The sequence below is a fragment of the Oryzias melastigma genome, linkage group LG11 (assembly GCF_002922805.2).
Source record: "Oryzias melastigma strain HK-1 linkage group LG11, ASM292280v2, whole genome shotgun sequence".
Taxonomy (NCBI): domain Eukaryota; kingdom Metazoa; phylum Chordata; class Actinopteri; order Beloniformes; family Adrianichthyidae; genus Oryzias; species Oryzias melastigma.
In genome coordinates this window covers 16,129,298-16,155,302 of record NC_050522.1, presented here as the reverse complement: position 1 = coordinate 16,155,302, position 26,005 = coordinate 16,129,298, and the positions used below count along the sequence as shown (strand labels likewise).

The 26,005-nt window shown below is 37.2% G+C and overlaps 2 protein-coding genes across 10 annotated transcripts in view; both read right to left on the bottom strand.

The window, feature by feature from the left end:
• The window catches only part of spire1a (spire-type actin nucleation factor 1a), a 29,434-nt gene extending 6,823 nt beyond the window's left edge, over positions 1 to 22,611 (bottom strand). For 3 of the 8 annotated variants that reach the window (XM_024299307.2, XM_036214253.1, XM_036214251.1), the window contains exons 1-12: positions 22,069 to 22,610; positions 18,165 to 18,196; positions 9,281 to 9,544; positions 6,510 to 6,635; positions 4,224 to 4,298; positions 3,983 to 4,147; positions 3,815 to 3,901; positions 2,978 to 3,107; positions 2,044 to 2,091; positions 1,812 to 1,963; positions 1,649 to 1,724; positions 1,359 to 1,501 (exon numbers count right to left, since the gene is read on the bottom strand). In XM_024299307.2, coding sequence (XP_024155075.1) covers positions 1,359 to 1,501; positions 1,649 to 1,724; positions 1,812 to 1,963; positions 2,044 to 2,091; positions 2,978 to 3,107; positions 3,815 to 3,901; positions 3,983 to 4,147; positions 4,224 to 4,298; positions 6,510 to 6,635; positions 9,281 to 9,544; positions 18,165 to 18,196; positions 22,069 to 22,411 — 1,641 coding nt within the window. In that variant the 5' untranslated portion in view covers positions 22,412 to 22,610. Of the gene's footprint in view, positions 1 to 1,358; positions 1,502 to 1,648; positions 1,725 to 1,811; positions 1,964 to 2,043; positions 2,092 to 2,977; positions 3,108 to 3,814; positions 3,902 to 3,982; positions 4,148 to 4,223; positions 4,299 to 6,509; positions 6,636 to 9,280; positions 9,545 to 18,164; positions 18,197 to 22,068 lie in introns of all 8 variants that reach the window. The other 5 variants (XM_036214254.1, XM_036214252.1, XM_036214256.1 and 2 more) reach the window with 3 other exon arrangements.
• A 1,197-nt stretch (positions 22,612 to 23,808) lies between these two features.
• Positions 23,809 to 26,005, bottom strand: si:ch211-215i13.3 (brain and acute leukemia cytoplasmic protein; the record flags this gene model as incomplete). Of its 2 annotated transcripts, none has more annotated exon segments than XM_024294254.1 (3): positions 23,809 to 24,999; positions 25,606 to 25,730; positions 25,887 to 26,005. In XM_024294254.1, coding segments are annotated over 3 exon segments (370 nt in total), but the record flags the coding sequence as incomplete, so codon positions are not given.

The window sequence follows — 26,005 nt, the reverse complement described above, 5'->3', positions numbered from 1 at the left end:
TAACAAGTATCATACTCTACACTTTTACTACACAAAAACTTCAAAATACAATAAATATTTATTTGGTATTTAAATTTATTAACCCCTCAAAGCACAGGTCTTTCTTTTTTTATGATTTAATTAATCTTTATTTCAAACAAATACTCAAATTCTTAATTTAAATTGTGAAACATTTAATAAAAACCTTTGAAAAGCAACTTCTTGTTTTTTTAATTCTCTTTAAGGACTGGGCGATTGGATGTTGTTCCAAGTCTGAATCCACAGAACTAACCCAGTTCAATGGAACTGAGAAACAAGCTCTTCTTTGCTAGCTGCTGTTTAACGTCTGCGCGTCATAAGAAACAGGCAGGACTGACCTGAATCCAACAATGGAAATCTAAGAAAGTAGAGTGCTGAGGGGGAAAAAAGTAAGATTTTTCCAAAAATAAATCGTCTTAAATGGCAACTTTGAAATAATCAATAAAACGGATTTATCGCCCACCCTATTCTCTATATATTGAGAATTTCTACAATAAGAACTGGATTTTCATTGACCTTTGACCTCGGGAGGAGGCTGACATCTTGAATTAAAAAAACATAAAAAAAAAAACACCTTTAGTACCAGCTACAAATTAAAACTCCTCCAAGAATTTTTTTATAGATCATCTCCTAAGTTCTTGAGCATCATTGGGAACAAATTGGAGGGAAAAAAATGTTGCAGTTAAATCCGTGTGCATGTGGTGAGCTCGCAAAGTGACGATCCCCTGTTACCCGAATACTTTTTATTGAAAAAATTGTGAACATTTAATGCATGGATCCCTGGCTAGAGATGAACAAATATAACAAGTTAAGAACACTAAAAATGTGTGTGTGGTTCCCAAATAACCCCCTGTTGCTAAGGAAATCCAAAAGTTTACTTTTGACAATTTTTCTGAAACTCAAGTTGATCTGTTCGGTAACCCTATATGAACGAGACATAAAATGGTTGCTATGGAGATAAAACCAACAGAAAAGCCGCCTTTTTAAAAAAAAAAAAAAAAAAAAAAAAACACTCTTCTTTTCATCAATTTGTCACATGCAGCACCGGCCAACCTTACAGAGGCAGAAAAGGGGGTCAGGGAGATTTCTATGTTGGCCATGAGGATTGGGGTGCCTAGCAAGTGAGGTCAGGTCAAAGGTCGGCGGCAAGGACGAAAGGCAGGTAGCGCCCGCATTTTGAGTTGAATCTTTAGTTACCTGCAGCATTTAAGCTCAACAAATTTACAAAAATGTTGAAGCAAACACTGCAGTCTTCCAGAAATATGACCATAATATCAAGATGTGTCACTCTGACATTAATAGTAACAACCCAAGAGAAGTAATTTCCAAAGATAGCTTACCAGAGACTTGGAGATCTGTCTGGATGGTGCTACCAAGGGCCGGATGCAGGTTGGAGCCTCCTTCTCAATAGAATGTCTCCTCATTGCCGTGTGATGTTTTTCTGGTTGCGGTGTTGCAGAAACAGGCAAGAACTTTGGAGGAGCTGAAAGTATGGAAAATACATTTTAACAAAGTTATAAGCAATACTGACCGGTGCAGATGAATGACCCTCTTATGTGGCTAACAAGTGAGACGTTGCAGTAATTGAAAGAAAATGTAATATGATAACATCTTCCAAATGAAGTTATACCCTTCTTCTCGTCAACACCTTCAGGAGACGTCTCCTCGATCATGGACATGTTTGAGCTGCTCCGTGTTGTCTCCTCCTGTCAAATACAGCAATCAGTTGTGGAAAACTGAAGCTAGAGAAAGTATTGCAATCTTCCAATGTTTGAGAAAACTGTTGGACTCACATCCGATTCTGAGCCGTCCAGTTCAGCCAAGGTGGGAGCTTTGAGAAGCCGTTTCCTTTGACTCAATGGCTGCGGTCCCTGACTGGATCCAGCGGTGACACTGGACAGAGACTGAGTGCTGCCAACCAGCTTCCTCGGAGCATCAGGCGTGTCTGTGTCCAAAAAAAGGGATAAAATATCGCTGTATGAAGGAACAGTAAATGGGGTAAAAGCAGTTTGGTGTGAACTTTACCTGAACTACGGAACAAGTCCTGTGGAGTGCTAATGCTTTTCCCTGCACCTGTACAGGCAAAAAAATACGATTAAACATGACGATTCATTCCCAGTGTTGGGACAGAACCACAAGGAAGAACGAGGAGCAACAAGCAGCTGTAAAAGCAGGTGCGGGATACCAGGATCTCGTGCTTTAGTGGTTTACAGTTCAACACAGAACAGCTGTAGAGCTGAAAGCACACAGGGAGAGGTGTGAGGAGAAGCACCACAACAGCAGAGGAAAGATGATGGGTGCAGCCAAAGCACAGAAGGATAGTCTCATCACTGTAACAAAATGTAAAAGATAACTGTTCAAGTTATTGTTAAGTCACTTTGTTTTCCACTTTTTTTGTGTTTTAAAACAACAAAAATGTAGGATTAAATAAAGCTAAGCTGCACTGTGCAGACCCATCTTTTCCTCAGGTACTTTAAAACTAAAAAATACACTAAGTGTGTCACACACAACACAAAAAATACGTGTTTAAATCAGGTGTGGCAAGAGCTCGCTTTAGAAGTAGTCTGGAATGACACGCACAGACTATAATGAGAGCACAGCGTGTGCCATCAACGTTACCTGATGAGTCAAAACTGTAAGACAAGCTTAGCGGTCGCATGACTGACAGACAGAGATCGGCATGTGTGAAGAAAAATGACATAAAGTAGAATAAAAACAAGGAAGTGTTAAAATGAATAGAGAATCAATGTTATTCATTTTTAAAGAATTATTTTAAATCATTGTTAGACAAGAAATGAAGATTATATTTTTATGTACTGAATTAGAACAGATGTTGGAGAAAAAAATGATGGATGTTGATTAGTTCAAGTCACTCATGCAGCGAGGTACCCACAATTCCAGAGTAGAGGTATTAGAATTTTGCAGTAATGCATAGCAGAAACTTTAATTTAAGGCTAACCCAGGCGGTTCCGTCGGATCATGTCGGGTGAAACGGGCCTGAGCTTCCTCTCAGCCTTGATGTCCTCCAGCAGTCGCTCGTGGAGGCTCCGTGGGCGAGGGGGGTGTGGTTTCAGCTTCCGGGCCGACACCTGTGATGGCACACATCAATCTTTGTTGCTATGGTTACATTAAATGATTTTGTGTCCGAATCCCTTCACTACTTATGGCACTATATGGTGCGTTTGTTATTTCATAGGGCGGTCCAAATCTATAATTTCAAAATAAAGTGCCCTAGAAATTTCCCTGTGCGAAAATCCAAATTGACCAATATAGACCACAATGCATTGGAGAAAGTATTTTAATGATTTTTTTTAATGACTCATCCCTGTTTTCCTCATCAAAACACAGTGGATTTATAAATAGTCTTTGTAAAAAAACAAATTTATATTGGTGACAACATATTTGACATGGAACTTTTTTTTAAAAGTAATGAGAGTTATCTTCAAATTGTTTTCAAAATCCAGGGCTTTAGATAGTCTCAAACTAAATAATTTATTAGTAGTAATGGATTAGGGAGGGAATTCAGACATAGCCTCGGTCTTCCTTCTTAAACTTCCCATCATGCAGCATCATAAGAACAATAACAACCAGATGCAATTTTCCTGGCATGATTTAAATAACATTCCCCTCTGTGGATCAATAACATTTTATCCTATTTGGATAACAACTAATGGCCAAATCCAATCCGAATCTCTACAAATGTTGACGAGAGGATTTCACAAATGTATTAAATAGAGGATGTCCAAATAGGATACACTAAATAATGTTGACGTTAAGAGGGTTTCTGTCTCCTTACAGGGTTCAGAGGAGGTCGGGATCTGATGAACTCCAGAATGACCTCATGGGCACTCTTCTTTAACCGTGGCGGAATGTCCCCATTCACCTGGAACAGAGATAAAAATGAAATGATGAAAACAGCTTTGGAAAATTGTTGCCTTAAATGAACAATTGCCTTAACATTCACCATGACTTTTCGCAGCTTGTAACGCTTGGAGCGGATGTCATCCATCAGCATTTCATAGGGTGTGAGCTGGTATTCGATGGGCAGCGGGTTGTACTGACGCTCCTGCACCTTCTTCAACTTTACGCCATGCCGCAGGTCTCTCATCACCTGCACCCAGAAGCGCGCCTGGACGGAAAACAAAAGGTGTGATCCAGTTTGTCACTTCTTCAGTCGGGCAGTGCTATTCAAGTGCTATTCTCACCCAGTCTGCATTTTGTAGCTCTTCAAGGTCTTTAACCGGCTCCTCCTGAGTCTCGCCTTCCATCTTCCGAAGGTTCTTGACAAGAAAAAAAAATAAAAAATAGTCATATCACCTTAACTGAGGGTGCAATCATAAGCAAATGTGAAAGTTGGTGATTAAATTATGTCTCACACGACTTAATAGCAAATTCATCTTGTGTTTTCAGAGGAAATACAATAATTAAAAACTAAGACAAAGACATACGTCTAGGGTGCTTTAACACTGGTTTGAAGTCGGTCAGCTTTGAATTGAGCAACTAATGTGAAACTTTCACATTAAAACAATCTCAGAGTGCTGTTGTCACAAAACATTCTCCAATCAGCAAAAAAACTAAAACTGATTAAACATCATCATTTGTCATCCAGGTTTATTTAAATGTAGACTTTGAACAGCTGATTTTGTGTTTAGTAATCCCAGATGATAACATCAATGACTCTTTTCATGTTATTTCCTATTTGGTCCACTGATTGGTCAGTCTGCATTCACACAGCCAATAAACCGCACCAGGGTTCACTTGCAAGTTGACCAAAATCCTTATGTTTCATCTGGAACACAGTTTGTCACAAGCACCAGAGGTCAGCTTTACAATCTACCAAGAAAATACTCACAGGTAGTGCTGGGCGATATGGTAAAAATTGTAAATCACGATTATTAATTACTTTATTTCACAATAATGATATATATCACAAGATACCCCAACAAAGTGTATTTCAAGTTCATCTCTGAAAAAAATTGACAAAAAATGAATTGCTTACTTTCTCAGACTTCATTTTTTAATTGACAAATTAAGTGCCCAACAGTTTCAAGATCATAAGTAGAAAAACACATTTTTGCACAAAAGTTCAACAATAAAAATCCATAAATAAAAATGATAGAAAACAATAAAAGAGAAATGGCACAATAGACACTTTTCTATTGCCATATCAACCAGCACTATACTTATGGGTTAGCCAAACAGTCCAATCCAATTTTTTTTAACTTTTTTTCCAATGATTTTAAAAATATATATTTTTCAAAACATTTCCAATAATTTATCCTTTAAAAAAATATACAGTTCACTTTCTTTTCAAACTGCCAGAAAACACAGCAGTTGTATAAAGACAACAGATGGATTTGTAGAGAAAAGCAGCTAAACTTTAAGGACTTTTTGGCCCAGTGTGGTATGAACTACTAAACTATGGCTTCTCCATATTTAATGTAAGCAAATAGGTGATCTAAGCTCTTATACTGAGCTCCTCAAATGTTTGTAAAAGACTTAAGTTGATTCCTAAGTCATATCTTACATAAGATGTAGGAATTATGCAGCCAATGAGCACACACTGAATGATTTGGTTGTTAGTATTAATTGAGTCAGTCAAAGAGTGCATCATCAGCACAAGTGAAAGAACGTCATGTTTGTTTAAAGCTTTTTGAGCGTTTTTCATTCACTTCCATCAATCCCTTTCTTTAAGCCATGTTCTATAAATGCTGCTCCTTTCAATTACAGTTTATTTTTTTCCTGTGGTGCAAATCTGCAGCCAAATCATTAACATTCAGCTTATGACAATATTATTAATGGCTTTTTCTTGCTATTTATTTTCAGTACATGAATGGAAATGCAGACCTCATTTATGGAAATGTTTTTTTTTTTTTTTTTTTTTCATAAACGTTTGCTTCTTTTTCCCATTCAGTTAATTAAATCTTGGCGACAACATGTCGGCTCAGGTCTGTGCAGAAGCAAATCATACCAAGAGTCTCACACTGCTGTCTGAAGGGGGAAAGCTGTAGTAGAGTCTACTTATGGAACAGTTTATGTTACATAAATGAAAATGATTGTTCTTATATCTGTGAATTTAGGAGTTTAAAGAGTGCGCTAGGGGAGTAGGGGAAAATCAATACGGCGATATATCGCGATATTTCAATTGCCGATACTTGTATCATTTCAAGATGTTGATGAAATAATATTCAATTAATTATTTATAAGCGTCCTTCAGCTTTTTCCTTTTGTTTTCCACCTAAACCACCGACCGCTAACTGGCAGCACAGCACACTGAGCCTCTTTGACAGAATCGTGAGATATATTGTGATACGTATCGTATCGTTAGACATGTATCAGGATACGTACTGTATCGCCAGACTCTTTCCAATTCCTAACACTGTTTTTCATATTTTGAAGACAGGAGAGAAAAAATATAATAATATTTGGAGTAGATTTTGCTAGTTTCCACAAGTGAAGGAATCAAATATTTAAAAAAAAAAAATTGTTACCTCTTTGGCGCTTTTGATCTTCTCCAGAAAAGTGTGGAGTTCCTTGCTTTCCGCATACAGAGCCCGACAAACCGCTTGGTAATGGTTTGGAGCTTCTGACGGGCTGGGCAGATGAGATGAGCATATCTGGAAAGATAAAGGACGATTTATTAGACTTATAGGTTAAAAGAATCATTAAGCAGGACTAATTAATTCAAGTAAAGTTTTCAAAACCAATGTAACCCTTATATTGTGTTTGGGTCAAAATTGACCCGAATGGGTCAATTTTGACCCAAACACAATATAAGGGTTAAAGGAGAAATCAATTTTCCGCACAATCAATTTAAATATATATTTGTAAAATAATAACTAGCATACTTGAGCACACACAGTGGGGCTTCCATCAATACTGACAACAAGACAATCCAGCTTAAGTAACATTTTCTGTCTGACATTATCCAGCCATCTAGTGTGAAGTGCTGGTTTTTAAATGATTAGAGCGATGATGGAAAGTGCCTGTCAAAGCAATTGGTGCTCAGCCACATAGTTTAGAGAAACTAACAGGGGAACCAGATGGAAGACATATTTGTGTAAGTAATGGGTTTGGATGGGTGTCGTCAGGGAAAAAAATGTTAAAGATAAAGTAGAAACTAGAAAGTGAAAATATTTACAGACACTTTCTTCTGCGCGTTATCTGTTTAAATAGAAATATTTTGGCACTTTTTTTTTAGTGCATCACTTTTGCCTCAAGTTTGTTAAATAATCATTTTGGTCTAAAATTACTTCATAAAAATAAAGGAAATGGAAGTCTTCATTTCATTTTGTTTATCAAAAGCCAAACAAAAAAAGCCAGTTGAGCACTCTTTTTTTTTTTCTTTTTTTTTGAGAAATCCTATTTTCTGCTTCACATCTCACTGAAATGATCTGCTTCTGACACGACGGGGAGCAAAGGAGACGAGCCAGGAGGTGCTTCACATCCAAGACAATTGCTGGAGGAATTAGAGAACAGGTTTGACATACAATAGACCCACCCATTTCTGCTTCTATATTTAGAAGGCAAAGGCTATGATTTCTAAGACTGTTGTTTGTGTGCAAGAAATTCTTCTGAAGTGGCTCGAATAATTGAGGTAAAGTGTTTACCTGAAGTGTTATGTCCTTTCAAGCTGCTTTCGAATGAGTTATTAGACGTTGATACACAATCGTGAAGAATTGCCCAACACATTTTCTTGAATCAGATTTGGTATCTGTGTGTCTCATCACTGATTTAGAGTGATGCTAAAAACGTGATCAGTTAATACCAGGAGATTTAGCTTCCTTGAAACGTGGTTTTGTTGTTAGTGCCAAATGAGCTAATCCAACTACTCAGAAACTCCTGAGACTTTCTCACACAAACAGCTTAAAGGTTGTTTAGAAGATGGATCGAAAAAGATCAAATGTGTCATCAGCAGAAGGTCCGTGAACAGAAAGCATCATAGAGGTTCAAGAGGCTTCAGGCTTTTTCTTTCATAGCCCCATGCCGATATATGAAAGACTGTCCAAATCCGAATTCTTCCTCTACGTCTTCTCCCTACCCCTCCAATTATAGGGGCATTTGGTGAGGTAGGGTTGTCCAAAATACTATAAGGGCTAACCCTTGAGGTGCTTCCACATCACGCTGTGCTGGAGAGGAGAGGTGCTTTTCTTTATGCGAGTGTGTTCTGGAACACACAAGTTTACATTTAAATGTAATTAAATGTTTTAACATGATATTTTTCAAGCAATAATACCACTGTTTTTATGTATTTTCATGCGCTAGCAGCTGACCGCTAACGTAGCCGACCGGCAACTATTGATCATGTCATTAAGTGGAAGTAACATCTGAATTTGACGACACTATTTTTCCATGACTCTCCATTAGGAGGGTTAAATGTAGGGGGTAGGGAGAAGGCGTAGGGGGAGGGGAAGAATTCAAATTCTGACTTTGTGTCATTGAAATCCATCAGGGTACCAACCGCAATTATTAATGTCTCCGTCATAATCTCTTTTTAAACATTTGGCACTTCTGTAAATTAACCGGGACGCCATCCGTATGTTACTACTAAATCTGAGCCCCTGATTGGTCAAAGTTTGATCTTGTTTAGATTTCAATGTGTATTCAATGGTCGTACTTAGGGCCAGAAAACAGACTTAAAAATGCGTAGCTACACGTGAACGCGTGAGTTTTGACTTGGAAGCCTGAAATGCGCATTTACATTAAATTTTCTGTGGAAATATTCGCTTAAACGCGTCTTCCTAAGGGCGACGTGAACGTAGCCTCTCAGCTAATTAAAATATGATCCTGACATGTGATTGGTTAATATTAATACCATTAAATGCACAGATGAATAAAGGGGGGTATTTACTCATACAAGTACACATTCCCATCCCTAAGTTGTCATTGGTTATGGACCCCTCCACGTCAAAAATTGACCTTTTGGGTGTCCCTAGCTCATCGTTTTTTGACGGGCCCGGGTTAGGGTTCCGGTAGCCCTACTGGGTTATGGTACCGGTGCACTCCGGGAACAACCAGCACGTCAAAAAACGATGAGTTGGGGACACCCAAAAGGTCACTTTTTTTCCACGCGGGGGGATCCTTAATCAAAAGTCAATAAGTGACGAGTCAGGAGTGAGAATGCGATTGCACACAATGAGATGTTATTTCTTTACAGACTATACCAATTTTGTTTTCAAGTTTATTTACTGTCACTGAGCTATTTTTTTGAGTATATCTGACATTCCGTACTTCAAAAGCAACATTTCCTCACTCAACGTACCACGATGATGTCCTGATAACTCCGGATGCTGCTGATTGTGCCGACTGAGGCGACTGAGCCGAGCTCCTCTTTACCCTCGTCTTCCTCATCCTCTTCCTCCGTGGCTTCGTAGCCCTCGTCGGGACAAGGGTCGTTCTCCTTTTCCTCAATGTTGGTCATCATGTCAATCAGGCGCTCCAGCGGGGGGCTGAGCTCTCGCTCTTCATTCTCTTTCAGGCCGTAATCCAGAGCTTTGTAGATCATGATGCCCAAGGAGTCGATTATCTGCAGGAAATATTAGAAATTGATGTGTTTTGAGGAATAAGACGTTAATCTTTAAACAAACATGATGTCTTTTGGAAATGTTGGTGTTGTATGTATTAATCACACAAGAATTCAACTGCTTTTAGTAAAAGAAAACCATACATTTTTAAATCTATGCCAAACCACCACAGAAGCATAATGGAGGAGCAAACCCAGCCAGACCCACTGAATGGACCTATAACTGCAATTCTACCAAACACAACAACAATTCACGAGTCAAGGTTACCATGTTCCTCCAAACAACGCCCCTCTTTCAGTTATTTTAATAACCCATTTCCCCTAATTAATAACTGAATTATGACCCATTCTGCTGCTGCCTGTTCAAACACGCTTCGTATTCAAAATCAAGACTGAACAGAGCCGTCTTTCTCTTCAGCGTGTCCACTTGGCCCACAGCCGCACTTCCTCTCCAGACAAATTCATTTGTCACTGGAACTCAAGCGCATATTTTCCTAAACAAACTGTCTGAAAATGTCTCACGTCGAGTCATGTTTTCAGTGTAGTCACGAAAGCTCGTGACACCACAGCGCCTGTGCATTTACGCTCTTCTCTTTGTTGAGAAAGGGAGGCGTCCTGGCTATGAAACAGCATTGATGTGGGTGAAGTTCATGATGGTGGGTGTGGCCTGCTGAACACCTGTCATCAGGTCACAAAAAACATGCAAAAACATTCCTCACAGGATTAAGAGACACCAACTCTTGTAATTTTTATTAAACTAAATAAAAATGTTTAAAAAAACACATTTCGAGCACCTCATTTACCACTCGTTTCAACTTTTTAGCATACAAGATAAAAATTTAAACTGGTATGTTTGGTTTTTCAAAATAAAATGTCTACAAAAATCAATTTTCATATTAGCTCCAGGTGTTCATGAATATTTATTTAATGCTACTCAACTTGATTGCATTGAATTTGTTAGGATTTTATTTTTTTTAAAGCAAATATGCATTCAATTGATAAATTCAGGATTTAAACACTCCTGTTAATATGTGATTTTATGTTTAAAAATATTTACTAAACCAAATCAGTGCTGAAGCAAGTTAATAAAATTGAATTGTTATTTAAATAAATTACTGCAGGGCCAAATAAACTCCCAACATTTAAGGCATTTTTGTAACTTATCGATGCCTACATTTTTAAATGATGAAATAATTTAGTTTCCTGAACTTTTTAACTCCATATGCACAAAAAATAATAAATAAATACAAAACAAAAATCAAACTTTTAAAAGTGATACTTATTTTATGTTATTTTTGGACGTCAACGCTTTATTCCAACAACACTAATGGGATTTACAAATGCTAACTGTTAGAAAACAATTGAAAAGGTGAAAAATTTAACTGCATTTTGTAGTGGTGCAGCAATTACAAACAAATATAAAGGTAGATGAAAATAAATAGTAATTATGCTGGGAGTGTAAAATTCATACCTTTATGTAACCATCATAACACAAACTCATTCATCTCCTCTATCTGGACACAGATCCAAAATGTGGCGTTTATCCAGCATCTCTGCGCGCGGCGGGTAATCCAGCGCCAGAGCCAAAACAAATATCCTATTCCTTAGTGTCTCATTATGTAACGTAATAATCCATCTGCAGGACATCGTGGACTGCAATAAAACAGCAGACAGGGAGATGAGGGAATGCTGGAGCGACAGATTAGGACGAAAAACGACACATTCCATTTGAATAGAAAGCCTTCAATTAAAGAGCATTTGGAGCAGCGGCCAACACAGAAACGGATAATTAACTCTGAGGGTCAACAGTAATTATAAAGTAAATTAATCATTTAAGCATCGTTAAGTTAATTTACCTTATGTTTGACATTGTTTAAGGCGAATAAATAAATAATGACTTTTTTTTAAGAACCATGTCCAATTAGGTTGAAGTGAGCTTCACCGCATTAGTTTCCTTCTGGGAAGTGAGAAGGAATGAAGATGAACAGCAGATCAGAACAGAAAAAAAAGAACTGGTTTGGTTTTCAGTTCACATCATCCTCATGTGAGCATGTGACTCAGAGGAATGATGAAGGAGAACCAGGAGGTGAAAGAAGGAGCCAAATATGCAGATATCAAGTAGGAAGAGACAGGCGGAAGATCCACCGCTGAGCCTCACAGACCACTACGGATGAGTGGCTTACACGTTTTCATCCTAAAGTGCCTAAACGCTTGGTAAAATGCAGCAAGTTATTTTAGAGCCAAATTTCCTGTCAGAAAAATATGATCTGCTCTGAGATGTATCAGACAATGAGAAGATTTCATAACAACAAAAGCCTCCCGTGTTCATACAATTAAGTTCTTAATAAAATATCTCCATAAAAAACAAGAGAAAAAACAATCATCAGAGCTCTTTAGTGCTACAGAAATGGGTTTCATGCCAACCCCATGTCACACTGACTTCTTTATTCAAGGGATTAAACCATGAAAATTTAATCAAGAGCCAAAAATAGACAAATGATGATTTTCTGATCCAGAAAAAGAAAAAACAACTTTCATTAAATGTTCCTTCCTCGTTTTAAAATCCAATAAAAAAGGCAATTTGACTGGTATCCTATCAGGTCATTAGGATTTTTATATTCTCAAGAAAACCATATTTTCCTCTAAAAATGATATAGGAAATGTGTTAAGGTTAAACTTTATTAACAAATTCCATCTTATTTCACCAAAAGACTTCAGAAAGTAAAAGTAAAAACAATAAATAAATACAAAAATACTAACTATCTCATGCATTGTGATGCTACTTAAAAATCTATTTATAAGAAAAAAGAAAATATGATTAAAAATTTGAATTTTTTTATCAAAATAAACGTAATATACAATAATAAAATACTAATCGACAGAAAATATGTAAAAAAAAACAAGTTAAATAGCAACATGATATGAAACATTAACATAGATGTATTATTAGAAAAAAAATGTTTTTAGATAGGAAGCTTCATTCTGCTTTATATAATGGAAATCTTGCTTTAGATTTCGAATAGAGTTGAATTTAAATCAGAATGAAAATTTTGAGCAAAACTAATGAAAAAATACACTTTAAAATAAACAATTTCTCCAAGAACCTTTCTGCATGCAACAATCAAATTTATATAGGAATCAGTATCTATTCCATTCAATACGAGAACTTTGAATTTTTTAACTTAAATTGGGTTTAATCTGTGAAGCATGACGTCTAAAAAATATTGCAAAGGTCCGGTCAGCACAGTTGTCGTCCTCACTGCAGCCGCTTGAGTAAAACCTCGTCAGACGAGCAGCATTCAGCTTTTGCTGCAGTAGTAGAGCAAAGCCATCACAACACAGACGGTTACATAACCACGGTTAAACCGAGGGGGCTTCCACTGCAGAAGGATACGCAGTCTCTCCTTCAGTGTGCCGCATCACCACTGTAGTTCAAAGAGGGACGCACTCATCTGCTGCTCTTGCAAACATGCTGCAGAAAGTGCTGAGTTTGCATATGTTGAATAAAACAACAGGAATTTACAAGGTTTAAAAAAAGCATCTCTGCGGTGAAAAGACAGGACACAAAGTTGATAAAGCTGAATAAAGGCAGGATATCAAATAAAGTAAATAACTATTAAAAACACAAAGATCTGTAAAATTGTGTATAATTAGCTTTTCAAAATTAAAGCAGCAAAACAATAGGAATGAACAGAATTCTATTTATCGAAACAGCCAAAAAATAAAAAAAAATAAAAACAGTCACACTTTTGCGAGAATAACAAAATACAGAATATCTTATCTCAGGGGTCTCAAACTGGCAGCCCATGGGCCACTTGTGGCCCTCAAGTCGACATTGTCCATGTCCATCATTCTTTGATTACAGCTTTGCATTTGCTATGTGATGTATCAGCTTACTTTATGAATAAAACTTTGCATTTGCTTTTGTCATTGTATCTGATCGTCAGAAAAGTCCTTAGCAACAGTTGCTGGTGTCGTTTTACAGGACACGCAGAAGATATGTCTTATAGTACATAGACATGAACACATGTTCAGTAAACTTGTTCAGTAGACATAGACAATGGAGCAAAGTTATAGACAGTGGATGCAAAAACACATTTTTGGCACAAATGGAACTCCGTTTTATCTTGAAAGACAAATCATAATAACAGAACAGATAACAATAATAGTTTCTAATATTTGAACGCTTCACTACTCTAACACATTGATGCTTATTTATTGATGCTTCTTGAAATATCGGAAGAATCTTGTAAATTTTGTGCAACATAACAACTAAACTCTTTAATTCACTTCAAATCTGTTGAATTCTTCATTGGAACAATTCTGCAAAGCCCGGTGTAAGACTGAGCTTCTTCTTCTGTGTTGATGTCAGTAGCAAACACAGATATATACACAAACAGTGCCCTCTAGTGGTTGTTGCTATTTATTTATTTTTCCATTAAAAAATAAATAAATAAATAAATAAAATAAAATAAAAAAAAGAAAAAAAAAATCACATATAAGTCACACTCCCGGCCAAACTATGCAAAAAAAACGAGACTTATACTTCGAAATAACAAAGCAGACTAGGGCCGCCATGATTAGTAGACTAATCGATGACTAATCAACTATTAAAATAGTCGACAACTAATTTAATAGTCGATTAGTCGTTACTTTATATTATATGGAGTCCAGGTGTATTAAACTTGAAAGTTCTAATAGCATTCTTCTAGCTTTTTGGCCTATTTTGGCTTTTATTAAGGTTTTTTAGGCTATTTTGGAGTTTTGCTAATATTTCAGCTACATGCTAGCTATTTTGGCTAATTTTGGATCTCTCCGTTTTTTAAGCTATTTTGGAGTTTTGCTAATATTTCAGCAACATGCTAGCTATTTTTGGCTAATTTAGGCTTTTTTTGGGGCTTTTTTGGAATTTAGCTAATATTTTAGCTACATGCTAGCTATTTTGGCTAACTTACACTTTTTCAGTGTTTTAAGCTAATTTGGCATTTAACAAATATTTTATGTAGCTTTTTGGCCTCAGTGTTTTCAGCTATCAATTCCAGCGTTTTTAGTTATCATTTTCAGCATCTTCAGTTATCGGCACTAGCATATTCAGAAGATAAATACAGTTTACAGCATTCACACTAGCATTATCACAGGTAACGTTATATATCTAATAATCTTTACTTAGTTTAAAGCTAATGATGGATAAGATGTGTGCTTCACGTCCAGTTTGCTCATGACCCGATTAGTCGACTAATCAGAAAATATAATCGATGATTAGTCAACTATTAAAATAATCGTTATCCAGCTCAGTGGCCTTGTGGTAGAGTGTCCGCCCTGAGATTGGGAGGTTGTTGGTTCAAATCCCGGCAAAATCATACCAAAGAATCTAAAAATGGGACCCAGTGCTACACTCAGCACTAAAGATTTGGACTGGGGGGTTAAACCACTAAATGGTTCCCGAGCGCGGCTGTCTCTGCAGCTCACCGCTCCCCCAGGGGATGGGTCAAATGCGGAGAACAAATTTCACACACCGAGGTGCGTGACAAATAGTGGGACTTTAACTTTAAAATAATTGTTTGCGGCAGCACTAAAGCAGACAACAGCAAAAATTGGCCCTCAGAGTTGCGACCAAGAATTTCAAGTGAACGGAGCTTAAAATGTGCAGTCTGACATCAGAGCTGAGCGACAGAGCGTCTTTGTGGCTGGTGACTGGAAGAAAGCCAGCAGAGAGAGACGGCCAGAAGCCTCACATGCAGACACACGCAGCCCCTGTTCAAACAGCTGCATACTATAGTCAAGAAACTGCCCTGAACTATCAAACATTACATCAAACATTCAGATTTTTAATATTACATTTTAAGTAAAATTATAAAACTGTAGCGATTTCAAATCTTTTAGCATGATGAATAGAGTTCGACAGTAATCGTCTTGGAGACAAACAGAGCAAACGGGTGTTCCGGTAAACTTAAGGGGCTTTAACTGGATAAGACAATAATCATACAATAATCTTCACACGAGGACAAACTAGGTTAAGCTCATTTGCAGCCTTCAACATAAAGTACACGGCAGATCTCAAAATACTTTCATTTTGAAAGAAAAGTATAAAAATCAAACTCATTGGAGGATCTTATGATCACTCGTATGATAAGCTACTGCGTACAACAGAGTGCTACTAGATGACGAGCATCCTGACTGCGTCTCCAAGGGACACAACAAACATTTAGGCGCACGGGGATGCCAGCAGTGTGAGAACATTGGCTGCATGTTCCTCATTTTCCCCCAAATCATCTGATTGCACTTAATGTGAAGGAAAAAGCAAAACAGGAAATTTAGAGTTCAAGTTACTGCTGAAAGTTTTAGAAAATGTCATTACATTTAACTAAATGCGTTGAAAAAATGAAGGCAATTAAAAAGAATGTTTACACTAAAGTGTACAAACTTAATTCTACCATATAATTTAATAAAAGCACGGGATAAAGAATGAAGCTGCAGTATAAAGATCAGCTGCACATCAATGACAGAGGATCTTTAATGTAGCCGTAAAGGGATTTTTTTCTAATTGCGTAACAAAAAGTGGGATCAAAGCAACTAATTGCTCTGGAAATCCAAAGCTAAGCTTTGAAACTCAAAAACAAACAGGATTATAAACACAAATAGAAGAAAATACAGAAAAGAAAAATCTGTTTTAAGGGTGTATTCGACTGGAAACGTCCATTGGTCCAGACAGAGTCTGTTAATTCGGTCAAAACCAAGTTTATGTAAATGTGAATAAATGTACGGTTTGGGATTCCACGTTCAAAAATCTCGAGTTCATGCATAGCTATGGAAGTTTGAGTCGGTTTTAGACTCCATATACAAAATGAACAGTCATTGAACGTGCGTTGGAAGCTAAACAAATGGAAATTTGACCAATTTGACTCAGATTTGGAGGTGATGTGCGGACTAAGTCCTTTTTAAGTCATAAATGTGCCAAAATTGAAAATTAATAATTGCAGTTTGTGCTCAGCTGGAATTCTAGGAAACCAAGTATTTCACTTATCAGCTCCTTCAACTGTACGTGTACTAGTACAGGGGTCTCCAAAATGATGGATTATAATTTTGGTTAATTTCTTTCTGTTTATTAAGTTTTGTAATTTATGCTTAAATTTTTTAAATTTCAAATAACTTACCAAAATGATGAATCTTTTGTCAGAGTGGTTTATTATTAGAATATTCTTAAAGTGCATATTCTTGTCTTGCTGCTCTTCAGAGACAAAGTTACATCTACAATTTTAAAGGAAATTGGAATTCTAAGCCAACGTTTTCATGTTTATATAGGAGAAAAAGGACAATCGTGCAATTATGATTTAAAAAAACAAAAGTAATGTTTGACTTGGCTTTTAGACATTTTAATTTCACGCAAATCTGCTGTAGGAGGAGGCTCTTATTTGACAAAGAGTGTCTTTTATTTTGAAAGAAACTTGCATGTGCAGCTGTCAAAAATAATAGAATAAAACATAACACTGCTATAATTCAATTATTGTAGAGGTTTACAAATTACACTTTATAAATGAACGGTGCACAAAAACATGAATAAAATTTATTTTCTAGATGTTTAACTCAGACTTTCCAGCTCTTGTTGGATTTTGTCCAGTTAGATACTCGAACTTATGGCTCTTTTAGCATTAAAGGTTGCAGAACGTAGCACTAGTGTCAAAGTTCAGTAAAAACTGTGCGCTAAAACCCATTCATGATCCTGTATTTAGTGCGTTCTTGGACATAGAATAAGAATCAGATGGAAAAAAATGGAGCAGCCTCAAAAATATTAGCTTTCTTACATACAGCTGATGGATCATGTGACAAATCACGTGAATAACAGTAGAATAAACTATTCTACAGCGAGTATATAAACCTTTTTATACATATAAAATTATATACTGGTGGAAAGGTCATCCTCTACCTTTTATTTTTTCCATAAGACAGGCTTTTGTTTGTCAAGCTGTCCTTAAGGTCAGACAAATTAACCCCATAGAAGTGCTAAATTACGTTGCAGGTATCTACTGCTGTGTTTGAGCTGTCAACACACGACAGAGTGAAAAATATTTTCAACCACCAGACTGACCTTAAGAGTGCTCCCTTTAAACCTCCGCCATTGTGCAAGATGACAGCAAAACAGACACGCCCCATTAAGTGTGACCAGAAGCGATCCTGCTTCAACCCTGGTTTAGACCAAGAATGTGGCTGTGTGTGGACAAGGAAACGCCCATGTTGAACCTGTGTCGCTTTAGTTTCATCAGATGAGTCGACTTAAACTGGGAAGACTGAAGTTGACAGTCAGCTGAGGAAGAGGAATGCTTTTCTTAATCAAACCAGTTAAAGTGCACACATGCTGTTCAAGATTGGAATCAAGGGAATTCAAAACCCCAACAGGACGGACCGTCAGCTTTAAGTTGACTGACGAGTTACGATAATTAGTCTGGGTACACATAATAAAGAGGAGACTTTTTCCTGCTAACGTGACTTTGCAAGCTTGCAATGTCAAGATTGCTTTCGTCATGACATCTGTGGAATTTCATATATTGTGTAAGCAATCTACTTCTTAGCAAAAAAATGTTTCCTTTAATGAACTTTGGTGACGGGGTGGTTGGTGTGAACTCACCTCCAATGACGTTGACGCTGGTTGATATTTATCTGCAACAACAAAGCAAAAAAAGGCCATTTATTTATACTCAAATACTGAAAACAAGTGTCAAAGGACAGTAATAGAAAATGAACTAAATATATACTGAAAGCACAGTTTAAATTCCTGAGCATGATGGACTCCACTTAACATATTTGTGTCAAGAAAGATTACATTTAAAATCAGAAAAAAAAGCAGGAATCATTGCCTTTAGCACAGCAGATGCTCCAAGATTGTTTTAGCACTATAATCTGATCTTTTCCCCCACTATTTATTTAAAAGAAAAACAAATTGCACAAACTGTTGTTTATTTGTCCGTCTCTACAGTGTAAATGTGGATAACAAGAACATATTCCTGCCTTTTCACTGGGTGCCACCTTAGTTTAGATTCAATAGCAAATATTGACATAGAAAAACACATCTTTAGACTGGAAATTCTTTGTTCCAGGCTCATCCTTCTCTGAAGAAGTTGTGGGAACCAACATCAATCGGAGAACCTGACACTTCTATACGCCTGTGTCCAAACACGGGAGTTTCCCATTTTCCCATCACAGAAAAAAAAGAGAAAAAGGCCAAAACCGTGTTCGGAATTGTAAAATGATGATTCAAAGCTTGAACATTAGCATTCTAAATTAAAATACTCAACTTCCTTAATAGACAAAATAAAAGCACCTAAAGTAAAGCCCTTTGTCTTTTCAGATGATTTCTCAGATAAAGCAAGATTCACGGTAAAAAAAGTACAAAAAATGTGCGCACTATAGTTATTCAAGCACAAATATTTTCTCATTTTACATTAAAACTTAACTGTTAAATATTTTAGGAGCATTTTCTGACACTGTATGGAATAGCCTTTCAGGACTGATATGAATTGTTGGGAGTTTTTAATATCCCCCATTGCGAAAAAAAAATGCCCAAACCATTTCCTGAATCCTAAAACCCTGTTTCAAAGCTTAAACATTAGCATTCTGTAATAAAAATACAACTTCCTTCCTTAGTAGACGAAATAAAAGCACCTAAAGTAAAGAACTGATTGCGTCTTTTCAGGTAACGATTTCTACCTTAATGATTTACCCACAAAGTACAAAAAAATATGCTTTCTATAATTATTCCACCACAAATATTTGCTCATTTTACACTAAAAATGAACTTTTGAATGTTTTTATGAGCATTTTCTGCCACAATAAGTAAGATCCTCTCACAATTCAGATATGAAATGTCTGGAGCTTTCCATTTTTCCAAAAAAGAAAAAATTCCAAAACATGTCCTGAATATCATCTCAAAACCATATTGTAAAGCTTAACATTGGTGTTCAACAATAATAAACAACTTCCTTGTTAAACAAAATAAAAGCACTGTAAGTAAAGCACCCGAAGATAATGTTTCTAAGATAAAGAGTTAAGAGTCATCTTAATGATTTTCACACAAAATACAAAAACTCAGAAAAATAATGCTTTCTATATGATCTAGTACAAATATTTGCTCATTTTACACCAAAAATGAACTTGTAAATGTTTTTTATGATCATTTTTCTGCCACTATAAAAAAGAGCTGCTCAGAACTGATAACAATCTGAACAATTGTCACCTGTAAATGCCGGTGAGTTGCGTCACAGATGAAAGTACAGTACAAACAGAACTTTAGCACCGACTCAGCATTTCAAAGTTTGATTAGGGGTGACCTTTTGAGAAGAGACTAAAACAAGACTAAACCTTTACAAATAATAATAATATTAAAACTCCTTTTGTCTCTTTATCCGATTTGGTTTTAAGGCGTGACAAAAATTAAAAAAAATATCCTCATTTCCTGATTGGATGATCAGCATGCATGGTTGGGTGCAATGTAGGTGGTCTAAGAAATGCCCAAATCACGCTACTTTGCCGCTGGTTTACGTGTGGGCTATATGAAGGTTGCATAAGCGCTGATTCTCTGCTGGATTAGAGACATTTTCCAGAAGCTTAATAGGTCTCACAACTCTCTCATCATCGGGCCTAATAAGAATCAGGACAGAGGCCCGGGCTCTCTCAAAATACCTCAGTCACAAGCCAGAGAAGCGAGAGAAAATCTCCCCAAACTCATCTGCAATCAAGTTTACACCGCCTTTACTCATCCAGGAACAGCAAACTCTATTTTTGGAAAAAGCAAAGACGCTTATCAGATCTCACTCAATCTGTTTGGATCGTGAGAGCCAGTGTCATAAACTCTGAAAACATTGCTGATTAGCAAAAAAAAATCAACCAAAATGAATAGAATCTGGAGTGAGCAAGGAAGGGGTATAAAGTGAGGCTATTCTTTTTGCAGGAGTTAACCCAACATGTATCGACACCCAACCCTCCACCTGCTGCTCCACCCAACTAATTTGCATTAATGGAATGTAGTTTAAGAAAAAAGCACCCACATGAATCTGATGCATTGTGAACACCTCAGATGGTGCCAAATTAAGCGAATGCCGTTTCTTTTTTTTAATGCTTCACATGTTATAGCTGCAGTTCTTGGCTTAAAAACAAAAGAGCACCCAATGAGTCCAATCTGTTCACGTTTTTACTGAAAGAATCCAAGAAATCCCATTGTATTTCCCTTTTTTTAAGTCTTTACAAAGCTCAATTTTTTAAGATGTCAGTAAAACATTTTTTAATAACTGCTTAACAAAACCCTGAAAAATTAGAAACAAAATCTAACTGGTAAAGTTTTTGCCTTTAATTCAGTGAAAAATAGCACCTATGTATATGGAATATTTATTGTAAGGAAAATGTGTTAATGGGAATCTATACCAGGCAACTACATTTCCAGTGAAATCCTGTAATGTTTTTACGCATATACAAATATTTGGTTGTTTGAAGTGTCTATCAATTTGTAATCTTTTGCAAGGTCAAACAGCTTAGGTCCACCTAAAATGTGTCATTCAGTCAACCACATAAAACAAAACGACAAAAAAGGCACACCCTAGACCTGTCAAACCGGCAGTAATGAACACAGCTGAAAACCTATGGGTGAAACTGGTGCTTTACTTTCGTCTCAAGGTATTTCAACCATGTGCCGACATTTTTTAAATGCAAGTTCCCGGAAAACTCTAAGAGTAATTATTTCCCCCTTTAAATGATGACCAACCTTGATTAAACTTACTTGTTCTGACATTTTATGACCAAAATCTTATTTTTTATATATATTAGGGACCAAAAAAAATCCACCAATATGTTCAAGGTTCAATTAAGGTTTATTAAATGTGGAATTAGTTTTCAGCTTTCATAGTTATACCACATTTGTTTGGTTATAAAAATATTGTTCCAAATTGAAAAACTAATTAATGTAATCCTATTATATTTTCTTTAGCTCGGTTGGTCGGGCGTAGGACTGGCGAACAGAAAAACCAGTTCGATCCCAGATTATGGTGTGGCTCCCTTCACACCACTATAAGGGGACCCTGTGACTGTCCCCAGCCCGGATAAAATACAGGGTTGTGTTGGCCATTCGGCGTAAAACTCTCTACAATTTAACCTTGTGCAATGCGATCTAACCTATGCGATGCGATCTAACCTATGCGATGCGATTTAACCTATGCGTATCGGTCAAAACCTATTTTCCTTTATTAAAACATTAATATTTATATTTTTATATGTTTTTTAAAGGAGAAGAAAGAGGGGAAACTCTGTCCTAGTAAATATCAGATCTGTTAAGTGCCCACAGATAATAATTGACTATTGGTGAGCATGAGCGTGAATGATTATAAATAAAGTCAACACGTCGGGAAGCTGGCGGCCACAACAACATGGCCTCTTCCAGAGGATGCTCCACTCGGTCGTGAAGGAGAGTTACGAGCAGGTTCGGCTCGCAGCTGATCGAACCCAGATTAGGGTCGCAGACACCTTCCCGGGTTCTGGTTCGTTACCTGTGCCGCCTTCAAAGTGCAGCCTCACGGTCCCGTCTCTCCCGATCCTCACATTCCCGGGTCCCTCGATCCTCCTCGCCGCGGAGGCAGCCGCAGATTTCAACCCTCTCCGCCGGTGTTTTTGCGCTAACGTCCGACAGCACTGGTAGCACACTGCCCATGCCTGCTCCTCGTTGATCGGCTGGCTGTATAAATTGAGGATTTCTTCCAGGGAGACGTCCTCGGCTCCGTCGCACTCGCAGGAGTCCGTGTTCGGGTTTTCGGTGTTCAAATCCGCGGCGAAGGTCCGGCCGATGGTTGGCGAAGCCAGCATCCCGTCGCCAGTCCCTGGTCGCTTAGCCATCCTCAAACCATGTTGGTTTCATAACATGAGAGGGAAATAAATGGGTAATGTCTCCGAGCCGCTGCGCTACATCGCCGAAGCGTCTGTCATTCAGTGAGTCAGTGAGGCGGAGGTGCGCCAACTGTTCTCCGCGAGGGGAGGAGGACGCTGCGACTCCCGCGTGGTCCCTGTGCCCGCCAGGTTATCCTCCAATCAAATTCACCTGTAACCAGGAGAAACGCAATTGATAGAATCAGACAGGGGCGTGGCTAAACACCTGTGCTGTTTTCGCTGTGAAGTACTTTTCTGTTGACCTTATAGTAATTGTTTTAAGACCTACTACAATGAAAATTGTGTTTTTAACATGCTCTTGTAGCATTTTGTTATTAAGGGCATATATGTATTTAAGAGTAAAACTCAGTTTCTGAGTATTTTTTTACTCATTGTTTCCTGAATCAGGACCAGACGAAAAAAATAGAACAGCATAATCATAATTAAAAGACCACTTTTACAAATATGATAGAAGTGTGTGGAGATTTGTGTGTGCATAATTTTTGATTTCTGCGTACCTTTGTGCATACATAATTCTTAATTTGTAGCCCATACAATACATTTTGTGCAAAAATTACAAAATGAAAAAAATAGAAAATACAATTTACACATGCACAACTTAATATTCCACAACTTGAAGCTAACAATACAATACAAATACTTAATAAGTATGCATGAATTGCTTGCTACACACACAAAACTACATTTAGGCACAAATCTGATGTGAGACTCTTTTCACATCTCCAAGATGTCTCCTTAAATAATGCATCTAGAATGCTGGGTCATCAGAATTTTCTTATCACCCACTATAAACTTAGATTGTGAATAATATCTGGTGAAAACTTGACATTTTACCACTTTCTTAAACAAATATGCTCGATAATTAATTTTAAAAAGTCAAATTTTTCATTTTTTAAACATTTGACATTAAAGTTTTTTTTACTCTCAGCGCTCCCTCAGGGTTAACTCTTCCGTTTTGTCGGATTTTGTAATTTCTCATGCTAATGCACAAAATGTATTGTATGAGTTGTGTACAAATCAGTCTATTTTCACTCCATAGTTTATCACCTTGATGCAGGAAGAAACATTTTTCCAGATCTTTTCTCCTGTCAGCTACTAGGTTCAACACACATCATAGACACTGGACAATAATTGTTGTTATACGTTTTTTAAGTTTATTTTTTGTGTTATTTATTATCTATCTGCTGTTTTACTAGAGCTAGTGTTTGTGGGATCAATAAAGTTTTATTCTGTTCTATTCTAGCACTTGTCAATGTATTATTTAGAGACGTACTGTCATATATTTCAATAAAAATTCCACAAGTCTTGGCTCTTTTAATCCCTTCCTTGTAAATAACTACTTTCTGTTTGAGTTTCAAAAAACTTTAATGCACAGAAGTGAACAAAAGAACATACTGAATTGTAAAAATGTGACGTGCATCACAAATGTGCTGCGGCTCGCTTTTCAACTCCTTGATAAAAGTTATCCTCAGACTCCAACTTAGACTTATCAGAAACAAAATAGCCCGTGAAACACAAAGCCCAGCTACAAATCATTTTCTCAAAGTTTTCAAACAGCAGACCAACACCGCCATCTACTGCCGCCTGATTTAATTTGATCTGCAAATATTTGACTTTGAGGTTAAGGCCTGTTGACGATGAAGAGCCAATGTAAGAGTAATATTTTTAAGTGCAGAAAACCCCCTAAAAATGCAATTCGAATACAATACATAGTTTCAACTAATGAGGAATACCATTACACAAAAACAGACAATATAGAAGAACTATGAGAGATTATAAGGAGAAAATGCATTAATTAATTCTCTCTAAGTGAACAAAAAAGGATTTCAAATCAAGAGGATGTGTAGGCACGTGCGGGTGTGTTTCTCTTTTTGTTTGCTTGTTTTTTTAATCTTGCAAAGGCTGGAGAAGACAGTCTTTAAGCCTTCAAGCTTCAAATATTCCAACTTAGCTTCTAAACAGCACTTTGGGTTCTTCAAAATAAAAGTCACTCACAGCACTTACTGGGGTTAAACAGCAGTTCCCATATTAACAACCGAAGGAGCACAAACAAAAAATAAACTCTAAAGCAAATCCTTACACATAACATAACCGTTATACAGATTGTGATTATCATGTGCATATGGACCAAACTGCTCAAAAAAGAAATATTGGCATTGTTTGAACACAGTGGCACATTCCCTGACTGGTATCATGAGCATGGAAGAAAAGCCTGGTGGTGAGTGTGAACACTGTGACTCAGTCTGCTCCTCACACATGCAACAACGATGCAGCATCCAGACATTCTTTGGGGTGGAAACACGAGTCCGGGGTCTTAAGTCACCGCTCCTGTGTATCCGGTAAACGTTCCCTGCAACTCCTGGGTTCAGACGAAATAGCATCTTCGTCCCTACAGAGTCTCAGCTCTTTTTTCATCTTTCGTCGCAGATTTTTGCAGGGTCGGCGTCTTCACTGCTGCTGACACCGACGAGCTGGCCGTCTTTTGACAGGGCGCTGGCCTCCTTCGATGCTCTTCTTTTGGAGTCACGTGTGCTCTGCTAAAACAGAGATTTTAAAGAACCTTTTATAGTCACACTTAAGTAAAAAAACTGAGTTGATTCAATAAAATTTTGTCATTACTGAAATAATCATGAGTAGGGGTGTAAAAAAATATCAATTGAGTGAAAAATCACATCAATTTGAGATACAGTCATGGCGATATTTAATGAACTTGGTTACACTTTAGATGAGGTGCTGCACTCAGTATAATGTTGACAAAGATAGTTAATACATTTGTTAAGCTTGTAAGCAGCATCCTGCTGCTAAAATAATTATTGAAAGTTTTGTTAAATAAATGAACAGGAGATACATTTTCCCTGTTTTTGACATTCACATAAATCACACAAACTATATTTTAAGTGGCAAAACAAATAAAGTTATAATATTTTCTCGACTTTCTTTAAGGATTAGTGTCTTCCAACTTCAGATCTTAAGATTTAACATAAAGTGACTCTTTAGGCTATCTTTGCAACAGTTTAAACATATATATATTATTTGATAATGAGTGCATCGTTTCCTGCTGGATGAGAGAAGTGATGCACAAAGGAGTCTGGGATGTGGGATATCATGAGGCACTTGTGGCACCTGCCACCAGTGACGCCTACATCACTCAGAGAGCGCCTGGTTCTCCTCTGCTGGCCGGAACCGTTGGAGGTGAGGGCCTGTTTCCCACATTGGGTACCAGTGGTCACCATCCTCTTCTCCTTCATATTGGCTTCTGTAGCTTTACCTACAAGTTTAATAAATGAAGAAGGTTTGATGACTGGTCAGACGGATCAAATGTGCATGCTTCAGTCATCTTTTAGGGTGTGTAAAATGACACCAATAATTCAAATTAATTTGTTTTGTGCAGAATGGGATGTTTTAAATAAAATAAAAAACGTACTGTTGGGGATGGATGATGGAGTGTCCACGTCTGTATTGGTGAGCCACGTCGACTCTGTTTCTCGGGTCCAGCTTTCATGATACCTCGGCTCGATGATCGCGTCCGCCCGACTTCCTCCA